At 46.1% G+C, this 17,793-nt stretch overlaps 1 protein-coding gene across 1 annotated transcript; it reads right to left on the bottom strand.

Annotated features, from left to right (window-relative positions):
* Positions 1–1,790: 1,790 nt before the first annotated feature.
* LOC117900540 lies at positions 1,791–16,592 on the bottom strand. The gene is made up of 6 exons (XM_034810943.1): positions 15,594–16,592; positions 4,795–5,108; positions 4,536–4,714; positions 3,213–4,203; positions 2,528–3,151; positions 1,791–2,473 (listed from the first exon to the last, which is right to left on the bottom strand). Exons 1-6 carry the CDS (start codon positions 15,973–15,975, stop codon positions 2,345–2,347), a joined length of 2,619 nt encoding a protein of 872 aa, XP_034666834.1. The 5' UTR covers positions 15,976–16,592; the 3' UTR covers positions 1,791–2,344.
* Positions 16,593–17,793: the final 1,201 nt, after the last annotated feature.

Here is a 17,793-nt window from a genome sequence, read left to right as displayed (position 1 = left end):
GGGAGCATCTATTGGGGCGTTCATATCCAAAATACGCCGGAGAAGAAGTCGGAGCCGAAGGCAGCTAAAGCTCTGGAGAACAGGTTCAGCAGCTTCTGGCAGGAGCCCGGCTTCGACAAGGACAATTTGACAGAATTACAAAAGAAGATGATGGTTTCCATGCAAAAGATCACCCGCAAATTGCCAAGTCTGGCGCTGAGCGTCAAAATATTCTCAAAGATTGAATCGGTACTGGAAGACATCGAAAATGATTCCACCCAACAGACTGGAAGTGGTAGATCCGATTCTTAGTTCAAATATTGTAACAGTACCTTCGTTTGGCAACCAAAAATATGTAAAACATAAATACACTTGATCTCACCCCTAAGTCTCCCCTTACAATTATCACAAATAAAATAAATAAATGTTGCAAACAATTGCCTTTGATGAGCTTTTTTAAAGGATCAATCTGGCTGCTCTGGCTGCTCTCAGCGGTGTGCGTGGTGACGCGTAGCAGCTCGTCTGTTGCTTCAGTATGGATCTCCGACGTGAAGACTGGTCCAAACCTCAGATGTTAGCCTTTCCGGATCCACAATGAGGCAAAGGGCATACGCTGTGGCAGCTGCCGAACCAACACACAGTTGACTGGCGACGTTCTTGCGCAAAAAAAAAACACGTGGAACACTCGTCACGATGCTGGTCCCTCGGCTGCAAGAAATTAGCCATGAAAGTGTTTAAGGAATACAATTTATGAGGCAATCTGTCTACCGATTAGACATCTGCTCAGCATGCTCAGCATGGCCGATTTCAAAGCGTTCCATCTGGCTGATGATATCCTCCACTGTCAGTATCGCCATCAATATGTCCTCCTATGTCCTCCATCCCAGGCAATCCTGGTTCCATGTGGAATGGTAGGGCGGGGAATAGGCTCGACCAGTGGCTGTGGCGAAGGCATGTGGAGTACATTTGATTGTTTGCGTTTGGTCGCTCCTCCTCAATCCTCTGCTGATCCTCAGGTGGCTGGAGTTACTTCACAATGGAGCCTGCGAGCTGGAAACCGACTTGGAGAGTAGATTCTTCCTCCTGTAGCTTCTTATGGTTGGAAATGATCAACGGAAATGTCGCGCCTCTGGAGCACGTTCGACAGATGTGATATTAAATATATCGCCTAAAACTATCGATATATGCAAGTGAAATGTAGATATGTGCTCGTCCAATATAAAATATCGTAAATAATTTTCCTCGACTTTGATCTTCTGTTTAATTTTACCAGCTAGTTAGGACTCTCAGCTTTAAAACGGTAATTTTACTTGAATCATCATTAAGTATATATACCGTAAATTGTCACCCTGGCGGCCCCATCGTACGGCACTTTGGCCGGTGCTCCTAGGGCTGAACAACAGCAGCGACGTCGGCAGCCGTGCCTTTCGTGATTGCGTTTGGTATTCCTCGATTTTAGTATTCGACATATTATTACTAGCTAGCCAGGATCTATAGCACTAGCCATATAATTTTGTATGATCATTTAAACAATTTTCGAATCGATTTGCTTATGGTAAGTCCTGATTTTTGTTTGATTATTCCTAAAATAAGGTTCAATCCAAATAGTTCCATGAAGCATTGAGCTAAATGGCAGTGATTCCAGGGCTGAACAACAGTGCTCAGACCTATCGCGGTTTCACCGATGAGATATACATACAGTCGAAAGCTCAGAAATATGCCATAACATTTTATCAATCACATTGCACTCGAGATTATGCCGAGAAATTCCACTTAATTACAGTATAATAGTTGTATTTGGTAGCAGTTTTTATTTAAAGATTTACAGATAACAATATATATATATATAGCATAGAGTATATATACAACATGATTTTTGTTTATAAAATTAGGTACTAGAGTTTCGTATAATTATTATCTACTCTAAAGTACTACACATACAGTATGCATTTTACTCATCGACGCGCACAAATGTTCCAAACCAATGGAATAAATTAAAGAACTAAAATGTACACAGTATGAAAACAAAAAAATATTATGCATGCATGGATGTAGAGTAGAATTGTCCGCAAATAAACATTCAATGGAACTGAAGGAAAGATCTACACATATCTAGAAATACATATTTATATGCATATAGAAAACGATCTGAACTTGAGAGTCGCGTATTGTATGTGTGTGAAACGATGCTATAAATATGTGGGTCGGGTACAGGGACATTGCTTGATTAAGTTTGTATGAGGATAAGGATAAGGAATAGATAACATGAGGGATAACATGGATGGTGTATGTATAGTAACGCATAAATAATCGGATTGGGGGAATGGGAGGAGGTTTTGGGGTTTTAGGCTTTAGGCTTTAGGCTTTAGGCGAGACGTTTCTTTCGACTAGGTGACAAGATTTTCAGCATTGTGACAACGGGCGCCTCGAAGGACATCGAGACGACAAATGACAGGAAGTAGGAGGCGACCGTCAGACCAAAGAACATGACGACCTACAGGAAAAGAGGATTAACATAGATTATCTTTGAGTTTCCCCAAGCACTTACCATCAGATCACCGCCCAAATGCAGCGGCGCATCCGAATTGAGCGCCATCGAGCGTATGACAATGGGATGGACCAGGTAGGCGCAGTAGGTGACCCGCGAGAAGGGATAGAGGCAGGGCGCTGAGAGCAGAGAGTTGATGTATCCCCCGTAGCCGGTGGAGCAGGCAATGGTGATCCAGGCGAGCGAAAGCGCCCAGGCCGAATGGCTCAGCGAGCTGTAGGCGGCGGCCGTGAACTGCGACAAGTCGGTCTGATAGAGCCCGAACACGAGCACAAAGAGATTGAGCATGGCCAGGGCCCAGGCGGTGGCCACCGTCAGCTTGGGCAGACGAATCTTGCAGTTGGTGCGGAACAAAATCCAGCCAACGGCCATGCCGATCAGATAGGGACCCAGACGGGTCCATGGCTTGTCGTAGATCTTGTCGAACAGCGCCAAAGGATCGTCGGTGTTCGGGCGATGGTTGTTGGTGAACGCGATCACCGCCGTGGTGATCCACGAGAGCACCAGGAACACCAGCGTCGTGATGGCTGACAGCTTAAAGTGTCGCACGCCCACGATCAGAATGATGGCACCGATCATGTAGAACTGCGTATCATTCGCCAGATACCAGCTCCAGAGCATGCACTGTAACAAAGGGGGCAGAGATTAGAGTGGCAAAGAGCGAGATCTGTGGAGGGGAACTCACCATCTCATCGACGGGAAACAGTGTGTTGATGTACAATATGTTGCGCCACCAGTAGTCCGGGCAGGTGATGTGATCCATGGTGGGTGGATCGAAGATCGAGTAGGCTGCGAGGTACTTCATGGTCACCTGCACGACGCCCAGCACGAAGAGATAGGGGGCGGTGAGGCGCATAAAGCGATAGGCCACAAGGCCAAAGAAGTGGGCCGTGCCGGCGGTGAACTCATTGGCGCCTTTGCTCAGCTTGTTCAGCTTGCCCTTGGCATTGGTGCGGAAGTAGATGTAGGAGATGAGGAAGCCGCTGATGAAGAAGAATGTGTCCACGCTGAACGGTCCGTTGGTGATCGCCTGGAAGAAGAAATTCTGCTCGACCTTCTTGCGCATCTCCATGTTGTCCGAGTACTTGAAGACGACGATGCACGTGTGGCCGAGGATCACCCAGGCCATGCTGAACGCACGCAGGCCATGGATGCAGGGTATCGTGTCGGCGCCCACATTGCGATCGCAAATCGCATTGAAGTTCGTGATCGCCGAGAAGGAGAGCAGCAGCTCCGAGTAGATGCTGAGCTTCTCCGGCTCGTGCAGATGCCCCTCCAGATGCTCATCCGAGTTGCTGTTATGGCTCCTGCTGTCGCTCCCGTGATGATCCTCCTCGTGCTCGCGCTCGTGATCGTGCACGTGATGATCGTGATGCCCATTGCCGCTGTCGTTGTCATGGGCCGTCAGTGGTGGCGGCAGATTGAGCACCAGCTGGTCCAGCTGCTTCAGCGAACTGGACTGTGAGGTGTGCGGCGAGGACTGCTTCAGGGGGTCATCGTGGGCGGTCATGGTGTCGCTGTAGTCGGAGGAGGCACACCCAATGCCCGAGCTCGTCTCGCTGTTGTTCATCATCTCCTTGTCCTGGCGACGTAGCGCCTCCTTGAGGCGACGCCTCAGATAAATCTCGTACAGGGTGCCGCAGCATATCAACGCCATGACAATGCCCGACACAACGCTGCGGGAAAGAGCAAAACACAAAAAAAATGAAACACGGTTCGATTACTTCACGCTAATTGGTGCAGCAAACAGACAGAGTTTCGCTTTTTAATGACAAATTGAAGGCAGCGGGGAGGGATTTCACACCACCAGCAACTCTCAGCTCTCAAGATGCCAATGAATGGCAAAGTACACAGAGCCTCCCAGTCTGCCTCCCTTCGATCTTTGCACTCTGTTTGGCCAATTGGTTAGCAGGCAACCAGCGATAGTTTTTTTGAAAGTGAATTTGATTTGGAACTCGTTACTCGTTACTCGTTACTCTCTACTCGTTACTCATTACTCGCTACTTACATCAGCAGGCAGAAGGTCTTGTCCGCCCAAATGTTAAACTCCTTGTCGGTGGGCACGCGTATGTCCAGGACGCGCAGATCCCGCGTTGGCAGCTCCACGCGGGCATAGCTGCTCATCTCGTGAATGTCGGGAATGGAGCAGCTCGAGGGCAGGCACATGCCCACATAAATGGTGCGCATCTGTGGGCAGAAAAGAGAACATAGAAGTTTAGGAAACTCCAAACACAGAGCTACCGGGGGGGACATGGATTCGCACTTACAACTTCTGTGGGCTGCGTCTCATTTAGCTGCATTTTGATCACATAGAAGCCGGGCACAAAGGGCGGCGGTGCATTGTAGACCGTGCTGTAGGCCTGCGTATGTGCCGCAGCGAAGGGCAGGCCGCTGTTTCGGTTCGGGTGAGCGGCATCCTCCGAGGCGGCGGACCTGCTGCTGCTGTTGTTGTCCTTGCCGGCAGCGGCAGCAACTGCCATTGTCTGGCCATCGTCAATGGCATCGCAAAGGGCTAACGAACCCATCCAGTAGTTGTTGCCATAGAAGAAACCGGATGTATAATGGCCGGAAGCATCGTCCACTGCAAGCAAAAGTAAAGTAAAGGCATAAGAGAAGGGCACCAGGAATTGCCAAAAAGCTGGCACATAAAAAGCTGAAATTATGTAATGGCAGTGGCAGCCGTCCAGCTGCCAGCATCATCCTCACTATCATCTTCGTGGAGCAGTGACGACAATGCCCATGCCCTGTAGCCAAAAGCTGCAATTCACAATAGGGTGAAGCCGCTGAAACCTGCCTAGAATTGTGTTTATATTTATGAAGAGCATGGCAATCGCTGTACAGTTTCGGGACCCACTAAAGTCGCTTAGTCTTTCCTTTTTGCTTGCCCCTGAGCGACGCTCGGAACCAGTTGCAGCCAGAGATCGAGAGAGCTGCGACTGTGATTGGGTACAACCAGTTTTTCTCTCTTACGGCTAGTGCGGAAAATGTGTCTCCCTTGCGTTGTTTACACCTTCCACTTCCATTTCCAATTCCACTTCCATTTTCACTTGCACTTGCTCTTCCCCTTGAGACCGAAACAGGAATTGTGTCACTCGCGAATTTATGCATCTAAGTTGGGCATTCATGCATTCACCTATGTAAGGCTATATAAGACATGACCATGGCCATGGAATGGATGTATGAGGTTGGAGCTACCCAGCTTCATGGGACAATGGGGAGTGCTGAAATGTGTCCGAGTGTTAATCAAAAGATGTGCCAAAAAGTGAAACAATTAACTCCGTTCGTTAGTTCCTCCAACACACAAACACTTTGCAACACATTTTACAACACTCTTTAGCACTCTCTCTCTGTCACTCTGTCCATTCATCATATGTTGTATCTCTCTCTCTCGTCCGTCGGCTCTTTGTGTAATGTTTAAACATGTTTTCAATTTAATTCAGCGATTGAGGTCATTTGATTTGTTTGGGCCTTTACTTTGCCGCAGTAGCAATTTCAACATACATACATTTATCTATATATACGATAAGTACACAGATCGTATGGTATCGTACCACTTCTTCAGTGTTCAATTGAACGTGTCGTTCAAGCGTTTAACGCTTTTTTTTCTCTTTCGGTAAATGGAAGCTGAAGCCCGAAAGTCGAACAAGATCAACAGATGGGACGGACAGACAGACAGAAAGAAGGACAGACAATGGAGCTCTGGGCTTATCAAGGTGACAGACAGACAGACGACAGACCAACAACCGAACATGACAATGCTCGATTTGCCGGAGAGTCAAGCAATCTTCGGGTCTCGCCGTTGAACTTGGCTTTGGCTGCACCACAAAAACAACGATTTTAATCGTATATTCTTGTCAACGGGAAGGTCGTTCAATGCCACCAATTCACAACCACAACATGAGCATCAGGAATGGCCAATTGAACTCCCACTGAAGCAACTCCTGCTGCTGCCCTGGTGCCCTTCCTCCATCAAAGAGGGAATTCCACTGAAATCCAAGTTCAAATTTGTGCACTTGAACATGTATCAAAATATTTGCAAGAAGATTAAGATACGAATACGAGTACGAAGTGGGCGTGGCATGAAGGCAAGGACAAAGGCTGGCGCTTGTCAGCGGCTTAAACAAATGTGTTAACACGTAGATACAAAAAAACTGAGAGAAAAACAACCGATTGCAGTGGAGCATAATCAGGGAGGGGCTCAGTCCTCAGTCCTCAGTCCCCAGTTCCACACTAAGCCGAGTGACAAAGCTGTTGAAATCCATTTGATTGATGAAACGATTGTATAAATATAATGGCAATAAATAATGGTACCCCCCCTCTCCCACCTCACAGAAATAGTTTGCTATTATTGTCCATCCAAATATAATTTTTCCTTTGTTTTGCCACTTTGCCACTTTTGTTTCGTTGGGCTCTCTTCTCTCATTGCGAAAAAAATAATAAACAACAAATCAAAGACCGAAAATCACACAGCGAAAATCGCAAAAAAATAAATCAAACAAGCAACACATAAAAATAGCTGCAGAAATGGTCTGTCTATGGCTACGCGCCTCAACTGCCAAGTGTTCAATTAAGGAGCTAAAATATTAAATAAATTACATACTTATAATGAGACCTGCGTCAGTGGAGGCCCACCAGCACTGCACTGTACTGAGATCCATAAAAATATTGTCTGATAGATACCCCTAGATATTTCATGGCTCACAAGTGGGGCTTGCTGTGTTTGTGGGAAGGGATGCAACATTTGTGGCACCATTCTGCACCCTTCTGTACTCTCCCTTTCAATCACATTTTCATCTACGGACCAGCCCACTCAATTCTTGTTTATTTTCTCTTTTTACGATAATCCCACATCAAGTTTTAATCAGTTTTAATCACACAACTGTAGAGCTATGACCAGGTATTTACCAGTCGAGTCATTCACTAATTGCAGCTTGTTTTTCTTTCTTTTTTTTTCTTCTGCTCAAAATGTTTACATTGTTGAATATTTTTGTATTTTGTTGTTATTCTGGGAGTGGTCCAGCGCAGTATTTACATTTATATGCTACGAGCCCATAACACACTACATACAATGTGTGAATTCTGTAGGAAAACATGGCAGCCATGGGCAGGTTGAAGCCATTACAACTGCCGCCTGATGTCTGCTCAGGTTTTGCTCTTAAAACAAAATGATAATTAAACGCATAGCTGGGATTCCTCATGCGCTGCCCCATGTTTGCTCTTGTTTGCTGAAACAACTCGTAAATCTGTCAGTCACGTAAATATTTGCAAAAGCAAATCAATTGACTGCTGTATTGTCATTGAAAACGAAAACGAAACTCCCTTGGTATCGCTCTGGTCTAACGAGCAGTTCAAAGGCCACGCAATTACCGCTAAATGTTGGCACATTTCCTTATTGAATTTGTACATCACATTCGTTTTTTGGGTATTGCTATTTGTCTTTATGTTTGCTCTGGTCGTTAGAACCCGGAGCTGGAGAAACTGACAGACAGATCTAATGTTGGAGACATTAGAGGCGTGTGTTGTGGATTTAAGACTCTGGCAATTGGCTTCAACAAACAATAAATAACACGCAAAGTCTTTGAACTTGAAAGAAGCGTTCATCTCTGGGGCAACACACGGGCACAGGCACAGGCACAGGCACAGCTAAACCAAAAGTTCTAAACGATAACCCTGGGAATTGCTAATTTATTCTCTGTGTGGACACAGTTGTGACACGATGATGCGATCTCATGGGTGGGGCTGCCAGTCAACCCTTCACACGAAAAAGGATCAGATCGGGCAAACAAAAAAAGAAAGAGCTTTGTGGTTGATCGTTGATTTCCTCCATGAATTATTTCTCGCATTTTTATAGCTCGCGGCGTGATATCACAGTCGATCAACGTTTATGGGCTTGCTAAACATTCTCCGTCGTTATGGCAGCCATAATTCGTAATTACTTTTTTGTCTGTCTGCCTTTGCGAGTGTAATACTTACATTTGCCATTGCCCAATTGAGTCGTCGCATAATACGCGTAAAAACGCGACTTGCGTTTGGAAATTTCGATGCTCAAAGATGCGGCAAACAGATCACAATGCGAATAGATGGCTGCTCCGCCTTGGATGTGAGCGACTTCCTGAAATGCATTTAACGTTTCATTTGGTTTGGCATTTGGTATTCAGCTCTTGTCGCTTGGGCTACCTGGAAACACCTTGGCTCTCAAACTCTCTCCCTCTTTCTTTGGCTTTTCAATGTCAATGTTGTGGCTTGCGTATGGGTGGGTGCCTATCAAAAGTCCACCTTCGATTGACATTGCCTTTGGGGCTTTCAACGCCAACAACCAGACAGCAGACAGCAGACACCAGACGATCGATAGTGAGAGTGGAGTGTGGAGTGTGGAGTGTCGACTGCCAGTGGTCTGTCCGCATCTTTGGCCGTTTCTTTTCATTTGTGTTTTGTGTTGTCTTTTTTTTGGGGAACTTGGGGTTTTTTTTTTCTGTTTCTTGTATGTCTTTGGGTCTATCTTTCCAGCCGAGATTCGGCACAAGGTCAGCTGCATCTTCAGTTTTGGGTTTGGTTTTCGTGGATGCTGCTGCTGCTGACTAACTGGTATTTCTCGGTGATATTTCGCCTGCCTGGCGAGACATCCATCGGTGGTGGCTCTTGGTGCCACTGACACGTGGCATGGCCATCGCATCGCATCACATCGGTCAGTCAGTCGTTTTGCTTTTGCGTAATGAGAGATCGACCGATGGTCTATTTTTCTGCGCATTTCTTTTGCCGATGGTTAAACCAGTTTTTGGTCTTTCAGGGCTGCAGCAGCAGCCGCATATGACTGTGAATCATTCATATGGAAATTATCTACCCAAGAGCGAGAGTCATTGCCGAAACGATTACTGGGAGTAATATCAAATATTTGTGAAATAATTAGCTCGTTATATGGACAGTCATGATGCATCGACCGACCGACCGACCGACCCACCGACCGATGCATTGGCCTTCCGTTTCGTATTCGTAAATCTAATTAGTCAAATGGAAATGTGTCTAATAGGAGAAGAAACACTTAGCAGTCAGTCTGTTTTCCCTTTAGTTTCCCATCTCTTGTTTCGTATAAGTATTTTGTACAGATCTTTCTCCATGGCGTTGCTGTCTGTCTGGGGATTGCATAAGTACTAAATGGGTTCCCAATATGTACGTTATAACCGCCCAAAATGCAATTATGGTCAATAACCCCAAATTTGAGGAGCTTTATGCAAATTGTGGCGCTGCTCGTTTCATAACCGATTTGATTTGAATTCGATTTGATTCGAAATGAATTCGAATGCCAGGCACGTCGCGACATTCGGTGGAGGGAATTTTACCTAACGGAAATCCGACTGCTGTTGACATTTGCCAAAAAACGAACAAATGCAAATGGGGCCAAGATGATAATGGAGTGGACGGACATATCAATATCGGTTATGGCACAAACCCATCCGCAATCGATCGATCTTCGAATCTGGTTCAGGAGTGTCAACGAAGCAAGGGGTGAGGAGGAGAGGGAGGGGCCATGCATGTGTCTGTGTGTGGACCTTCGCGGACAAATGCACTTCGATGCTTGCCATAGAAATTGCTTTATTAGCAAAGCCAAGCCAAGACCGAGTGTCGCATTAAACTTGAAAACCCAAATGGATTTGGCAAACATATAAACATATACATACTTATAACCGTATATATTTATCGTAACTGAATGATTTGACAGTATTGGCAATCCACAGTCAAGCGGCGATCGACTAATTTGCGGCATTACGCGCGACATTCGATGACAAAACGATTGTCTCTAATCTCCCACTAATTATCATCTTTAGAGCGCTGTAAAGATTCGCAAGTGCTTCGTTGGTTTGTCTGTCGGTTTGTTGGTTTGTTCGTTGGTTGTCTGGCCGCTGCCTAATTGTGGCATTTAGGCGTTGGCCGCTCGTCAAATGGTCAAATGGATTTCGTGTTAATTGCCTTAGACGGCTTGGGTTGAAATGAGCTCAAGAGCAAAGTTTAACTTGAATTTAATCTTTGGCAGAGTCGTCTGGTCATCTGGTTGTCTGGTCAACTGGAGGTTGAGGACTTTCGCCAAGTTGCCCAGAGACAGATGCAATGAGACTTTTCTTGCAGCTTCCTCCAACCCGCAATGATTTCTTAGCTATTGAATAATTTTGGCAATGATCCATGAACCCCATCAAGATGCGTTCAAGTGTAGCTTATGTCTCGAGAGTTCTCTCTGTCCAACCAGTTCTTAGCCAGGCTGACTGTCACCTGGTCAAATATTTGTCCTAGACCTTTAGCGTCTCTGGGGCACTGGGCTGTTGGCCACTGTTTGCTGTTTACTGCTGGCTACTGGCTACTGGCCGTTGGCTGGTCAATTGCATTTGCTTTTGGGACCGCTGACTGGATTTTAATTACGCACAATTACCAGAAACGAGTTTGTTGCCCAAGTCATTCGTTTTGGTGGCCAATAAAAAGCAGCGCGTAAGTAAGCCTTTGGGGGAGGGGGAGTGGAGCAGGGGCAGGAGGGTTGTGATCAAAATCTGCACCGCAAAGTCGGTCAGAGTTGAAAGTATTTTACATACGAATTACATACGATACAGTTACCACTCCAATGCGCCCAGCAGCCTGCATTTGGGTTTGGATTTTGTTTTTGGCCCCGCCCCGGCCGCACGAGTTGTCTTCGCCATAATCGTTCACTGTTGGCGTTGTCGTTGTCGTTGTCGTTGTCGCTGCCACAAACAAAAACAGCAGACAGCAGACAACAAAAACAACTGCAAGACATTGCAACAATCAAATAAAAGTTACATTACATAAGGGGCTAAGCTTTGATGTTGTACGACGTCGCTATTGTGTCTGACCAGAAGAGAAACAGCGAGAAGGAGAGAGAGAGAGAGCGAAACACAGGGACAGAGAGCGAGGTAGGCCTGGAGTGAGAGAGCGGGAGCGCGACTTGTCTCAACTAGAGATGAGAGCCGGCTGAGCTTTTAAGCACGAGGCATCAGGAGTGGATTCTGTCGTGTCCCACGTTCCTCGAAAAGCAGGTAACAAAGCGTAGCTGAAGGCTCCTTTGATGGCAATGGCAGCACGAAGCACTCACGATGCGGGACACGAAGCATCCATGCTGCATTCCAGGCCATCGCTAGCCTTAAATCTGCTGCTGCTGCTGCCGCTGCTGCTGTTGTAAATGGTATTGCTGCGCTGCCGCTGCCGCTGCTGCTGCTGGCGACTCGTTGTGTTTATTTGTTGTGCAATTTCGGGGTTCGCTTCTTCTTCAACGCTTCGAACTGCCGCATATTTACATCAACATCAACAGCTGAAGCAAAAAGCAAAAGCAAAAGCAACAGCCAGAAATATGTTGTGTATAAACGGGAAAGCCGTAGAAATTATGTTGCGTGACGTTTCAATTCGCATAAAGACTGTAATTGGGTCTGTTACCTCGTCACTCCCCAACCAAAAGTCGGCTAAGTATATTGGCCTAAAAATGAAACAAAAGCCGTTGTGTGTGTGTGTGTGTCTGCGTGTCTGTGTGTTGCGTTGTGATTAACTAATGACCAGAAAACAGGCTGCCAAATCGCAACCGAAATGGAGCCAATGCCTACTCGGACCTCAACCAATTGTCGGTTTTTCACAGTTTTTGGCTTCGCTTTTTTGGCTCAATCACCTGCTGCCTGTCGCTCTTCCTCCTCTGTGCCGCAATGGGTGAAATGCAACACGAGGTCAATTTGTGATTTGTTAATTTTTACATACAAAAACAGACAAAAAGGCACAAATAATAATAAACGGAAAAACAGACAGATAAACCAGACACACAGCAAAAACCAAGAAACGTTGCAATTTATAATTTTTCTTTTCCTGGAATATTTTTTTGCAAATCAAACGAGCAACAACAACAACAGCGGCAGAAGAGTTACAAATTGTGAAAGCTTTTTCTCGTGTTGAGGAAGTTTGCCGATCGCACGATGGATGAGGCTTAAGCTTGGGGTTGGGGTTGGGTTTGATGATGTCTTGTGCCAATATTTGCACTTCCTCTTAGACTTTTGCCGAACGAGCGGCTGGGGTTCGTCTGATGTTTGTACCCCCCGCCAGTCAGCAAACGAACCGCGAAAAAAGCGGCGAAGAAGATGGAGTCACAAATTCGGCAAAAACAAATTGAAGTTCAACTGCAGAGAGACAGACATAGAGAGAGAGTTGCAGAGTATAAACAGAATCCACAGATATTCTATAAGACTCGGATGACATTCTATGTGTTGATTACTATGAATTTTCCGGCTTTTTTCATAGTTCCAGCGATGCATGTTTAAAAAATGCAATTTCCATTCTCAGTATCGTTGAGTCGCAGCGGAATGCCGCCAGCCTTCCACTTGACACCAGCAACAGCAGCAGCAGCAACATCGAACAGTGTTGTTCTGTCATGGGCTGTGCATTTTTCAACCTTCAACTTAGCCAAAGTCTTTGGCTTTGGTCTGGCAAATCGGGTTCGAGCAAATCGGGCAAAAAATCAACGAAGCGTAGCTGCCAGCAAAAAAAAACACACACACACAAAGTTAGCTAGCGCTAACTGCAGCAAAATGCTAACACGGCCACAAATTTATTAGCCATTGATCTTGGCCATCGATCGCCTTGTGCACCAGATACTGTGCGATGCATCGAGTGGCAAAGCAAACCAGTGGCTGGAAATTATGTCCGAAGCGTTTAAATACCAATTTCCAGCCAGCTACCCCCCAAAGAGCACCAAAGTGCTGACGACATATGGATTCAGAGTCCGGTTTATGTTTCGGTTTCGGTTTCGTTTACAGATTCGTGTCGGGCGGGGGGCAAACAGGAAAAACTGTGGCCCTGGTGGCGCTCATGTAATAATGCTTACATGAAGACATTGACATACATAGATGCCACGACCACTACCTCCTCCCCCCAGTTGCCCCACAGATATGGCTCAGAGTAAAGCAAAACAGCAGCAGCCACTTTCCACTTGAGGCGAAAGTAAAGCAAAGTCAAGTAAAGTGTGGAAATGGCAGAAAGTAAATGAAAAGGAAACCACTGAGCAAACGAGGGATGATCTATCAACATTTAGCACGAGGAAATATTGCAGGAGAGCTCAGAGGAGTCTATGAACATATCTGACAGAGGCTTTCATTGATAAAAGATGGCCAACCGGTGCATAAGATGCCCCACTGAGTGGGGATAGCTCAACTATCTGGCTGAACGCATAACAATCAACAAAAACAAGAAGGTAAAGAAAGGTAAACAATGCCATGGATTCAACCTTTCATTTTCCCACCATTCACCATTTTCCCCGGTGTCTTTCTTTCCTACTGTGAAATGCTGAACTTGAACTGAATCGGAGAAACGAGGGAAAAGGCCGCTTTCGGCGATTACTCGTACGACTACGACTACGATTACGATTACGATGTTCACTTTGCGGGCCGGGCCGGGCCGGGCCGGGCCCATGGTGCAACGTTTTTTGGACGTAATAAAAAAGAAAAAAAAAAAAGAAACTTTGAAAGAAACCCAAACACTTTTATTTTTGTTGCCTCTCTGCCTCGTTCGCTCTCCCGCTCTCCCGCTCTTTCTCTTTTTTCTTTTTCATCATGGATTCGTCTTTGCACCAGCATTTATATTTTTTTTCGTGTTAATTGATTACATAACCAGCGCAACAGACACACACAGACACAGAGTCGGATAGGCTCTGGGAGAGTGGGGTAGTGAGTGGCTTAGTGGGAAACCATCGTACATACACATGTACATAAACATGTATGTATGTATGCACGTACGTCAGTTGGTCAGTGGGGTTTCGGTCTCAGGTTGCTGGAATCGATAGGATTGGGGCAGGCCAGCGGCGACGGCGACGGCGGCTGCGCAACCAAAAAGAAAAATCCAATATAAAGAAAGACAAAAAAAAACCGAAAATGAAACGAGTCGCACAGCATTTATTCATAATTTCTGCCTGCTCCACACCGCTTCACCGTTGTATTTGCTTTGGTTCACTTTCGACAGTAATAAACCAAAAAAGAACCGCACACAGCTGCTCTCCCATACGATCCGATAGCAAGCAGTGCAGTCCAAGCAGTTGCCATTATAATTTAACCGTTATTCAATCAAAAAAAGCCCCCCCAGACATAATCGGTAAAGCAAAAAAAATAAAGAGAAATAAAAATGTGAATTACAAAAATTTCAGTGGAAAATTAACGGCGAACAAATCGACTGCACCAGCCGAAAATTTGATTGAGTCGTTGCTGCAACAAGAACGGGGCAAGAACTAATTGCGACCTTGGCGATCGCATAACGCGATCGTATCGTGCCAGCATCGTGCACTTATGTAGATTTTGTGCTTCTGGGCGAGTTCGTCTATTTGCGATCAGAGCATGCGCCACGCCAAGCCACATGCTCTGCAAGTCGCCAACAATTCGGCGCAAAGCTGCGACCTGTTGATCTGTCGATCTGTCGATGGCGAATGGTAAAACGGCAAAAGGCGAATGGCACGTTCATGTGCGAACGTGGGCCGGAGGCAGTGATACACGGTAGAAGAGATCGAATGCATCGAATGAGTCGCGCCGCAACAGATACTCGTACATGCAGGTACACACAATAAGCTTTAACCGGTGTGGAAACTGCGATATGATATGAGGGGAAGAAGTGTGAAATTTATGACTCAAGAGAAACCTTCCAAAAAAGCAACTAAAGTTATACGAAAGTAGCCACAAAAGCAACAGAATATAATTACAAAGTTAAATATGATAAAGGTACATATGTACATATAAGCTATGTAATACCACCGGTTGATATCCGATCTCAAATCATCCCAGTGAAACAATACTTCAAATGAATCAAGAAAGATTAAATAACATTTCCATCTGATACCTGATATCAGTAACAGTAAATAATGAAGAAAGTTTTCCTATTAAGAGAATCTTTTTCTTTCAATTATTAAGGAAATTGGATAATTGTGAAGCCCTTTAACACAATTCTCCCTTTGTCATATGTACAGTCAAAAGTCAATTCCATAAAACGTTTCCCTCCATTAAGGAGAAAGTGATTTATCCGTGCTGGAGATCCTCCTCAGAATTGTACTCACTTTTGACAGCCCACATCTTGGAGTCGCTGAGGGCGCTCAGATAGCTTCGCATGTCCCTGCTGCAGTTGGTGCCCAGGGCGCCGGAGGACTCCAGGCTGCTCCAACGATCCGCCAGCAGGGTCAGATCGAACACGTTGAGGGCATCACGCAGGCGGCGGGCGTGTGTCAGGTCGATGGCTGCTGGTGGTTCGTTGGTGGTGGGTAGGCCCGGGTGTAGGCTCAGGTTGATCACGTTGTGCTGGTCGCCGGTGATGTTGTGCCTGACGGATGAGGAGGAGGACTGCTTGCCCTCGTCCTTGTCGATGGCCGCCTGGGGTGTGGCCAGGAGCGAGAGCAGCAAGGCCAGCACGAGCATCGTCTGCTGGTGACCCATCATTACCATTCGGCTGAAGATGGTATGATGATGGTGTCTGTGTCTGTGCGTGCGCGTGTGCGTGTGAGAGTTTCAGTGGCCCACAAATTGATCGGGCACGTTCCTGCGACGTCTCTGCCTCACTTTCACTCAGAAAATACACTCACAGAAAAAAAAACAGAAGATGGCAACCACAGCCACTCACAAAAGTATCCAATGTCGGTTCGAGCTGGTGCTAAATGATATATTTACATATATTTTTCTTCCTTTAACATGTTCACCAAAAACAAAAACAAAATAAATCGAAAAAAAATGTATAGCACACGCAACTCCGTTCTGGATTTGGGTTTCTTTGATTATATTTTCAGTGTAGCTTTTAGGGGCTCTGGGAACCGTTAGAATGGCTCCAAATCGATCTTCCTCTTTGTGTTTGTTTTGTATGCTGTTGTGATTTTTGTTGCTTTTTGTTTTTGTCACTTTTACTTTCGTTTTGTGTCGTTTTGGGCAGGCTGATCAGGGGGCTGGGGCACACACGCGCTGGGGACGAGATTTTTCGGGAAGATTTTTGGAAGATTTTGTTGTGAGCTGCGACAAGCGACGACCGCCTGGATTGAACGCACGTCTACGAATCGCGACTGCGCGTCTTGAGCAGCTGTAAAAATATGTGAACAATTTAAAAAACGCAGCCCCAAAAAAGTAGGCGTCGCAGCCAGCAGTAGCAGCAGCAGCAGCAGCAGCAGCAGCAGCAGCAGCAGCAGCAGCAGCAGCCGCGGCAGCGACGCGTGAGAGCGAGCCCAAGAAAAAGATCTCAAACTTAAACTCAAGCTCAAGCTGCTGCTCAAGCGCAAGTGAGCGAGCGCCCGAGTGCCGATGTACCGTTAGCGGTGGGCCAACGAAAGTGACGACGCCGCGCCGTAGCGGCAGCGGTCGAAAGAAATGAGAGATAGAGAGATGGAGAGAGGGCCACAAGCTAGGGAGCTTGGGAGAGCGAGCAGTGTGCGAGAGCAGCTCGTAGTACAAAAAGCAAAAGCCCTGCGTCATCGGCTATGTTGTAATCGCGTTGTGTTTATGTATGCATGTAAGTTGCACGTGCATGTGTGCATGTGAGTGTGTGAGTGTTGCAAAAGTGGCCGCAAAAATGAAATTAGCCATTGATATTTGAATATGGGCAAAAGCGGGATGGATGCAATCGACGAGTGAGTGAGTGGATGGATGGATGGATGGACAGCCGCATGCCTTCGAAGTGGGTCAATTGAGTGCACTCATATGTATGTACATACTATGTACATACGTATGTATGTATGCATGCATGTACATATGTAAGTGGAGTGAATAATTGAGTGCCTTGAGGATCACACAAGAATGCGTGCATAATTTACATTGAGTACATTGTAAGTTAATAAAGGCGCCGGAAACAAGACGGTAAGGCTACCTGCAGTGAAGGGTATTGCCCTTGCAAATCTCCTGCTCCTTGGTGTTGAAATTTAGAATAAGCGAACGGATACATGCGTTGCGAATAACAAGGACAGAGGCCTCACGGTGGCCCGAATAGGCGTAAGGGAATTCGAATGGGCTGGCTAATGAAAATGTACTGTTTAATCAGGGTATATTTTTTGCTCAGTGTAAATGAAAAGCTAACAAAAAATCCCCGGTCCATTCCAATTTCCAGTCAAAACGACAGGAATGGAGGAATGTCGCAAGACAACGAGATGGAACAATTGTTGTTGCTGTTGCGATATTGGTGACCCGTTTTACAAACAGATACTCGAACAGATACTCGTACAATCAGAGATACTTGCACCTGGCACAACCCCAGCCTCAGCCTCAGCCTCCCTCTCACCCCATCTC

This window comes from Drosophila subobscura, chromosome A (assembly GCF_008121235.1).
Source record: "Drosophila subobscura isolate 14011-0131.10 chromosome A, UCBerk_Dsub_1.0, whole genome shotgun sequence".
Classification (NCBI taxonomy): Eukaryota; Metazoa; Arthropoda; class Insecta; order Diptera; family Drosophilidae; genus Drosophila; species Drosophila subobscura.
The sequence above is the reverse complement of the archived record's forward strand: the minus strand, read 5'-3'. Positions and strand labels throughout refer to the sequence as shown.

Excerpts from the sequence above, each read along its gene's own strand:
- LOC117900540 (XM_034810943.1), bottom strand. The coding sequence starts at position 15,975 with ATGGTAATGATGGGTCACCAGCAGACGATGCTCGTGCTGGCCTTGCTG. Across the intron at positions 4,715-4,794 it reads AGACGCAGCCCACAGAAGTT|ATGCGCACCATTTATGTGGG; the intron begins GTAAGTGCGAAT and ends TTCTGCCCACAG. Across the intron at positions 2,474-2,527 it reads ATTTGGGCGGTGATCTGATG|GTCGTCATGTTCTTTGGTCT; the intron begins GTAAGTGCTTGG and ends CTTTTCCTGTAG.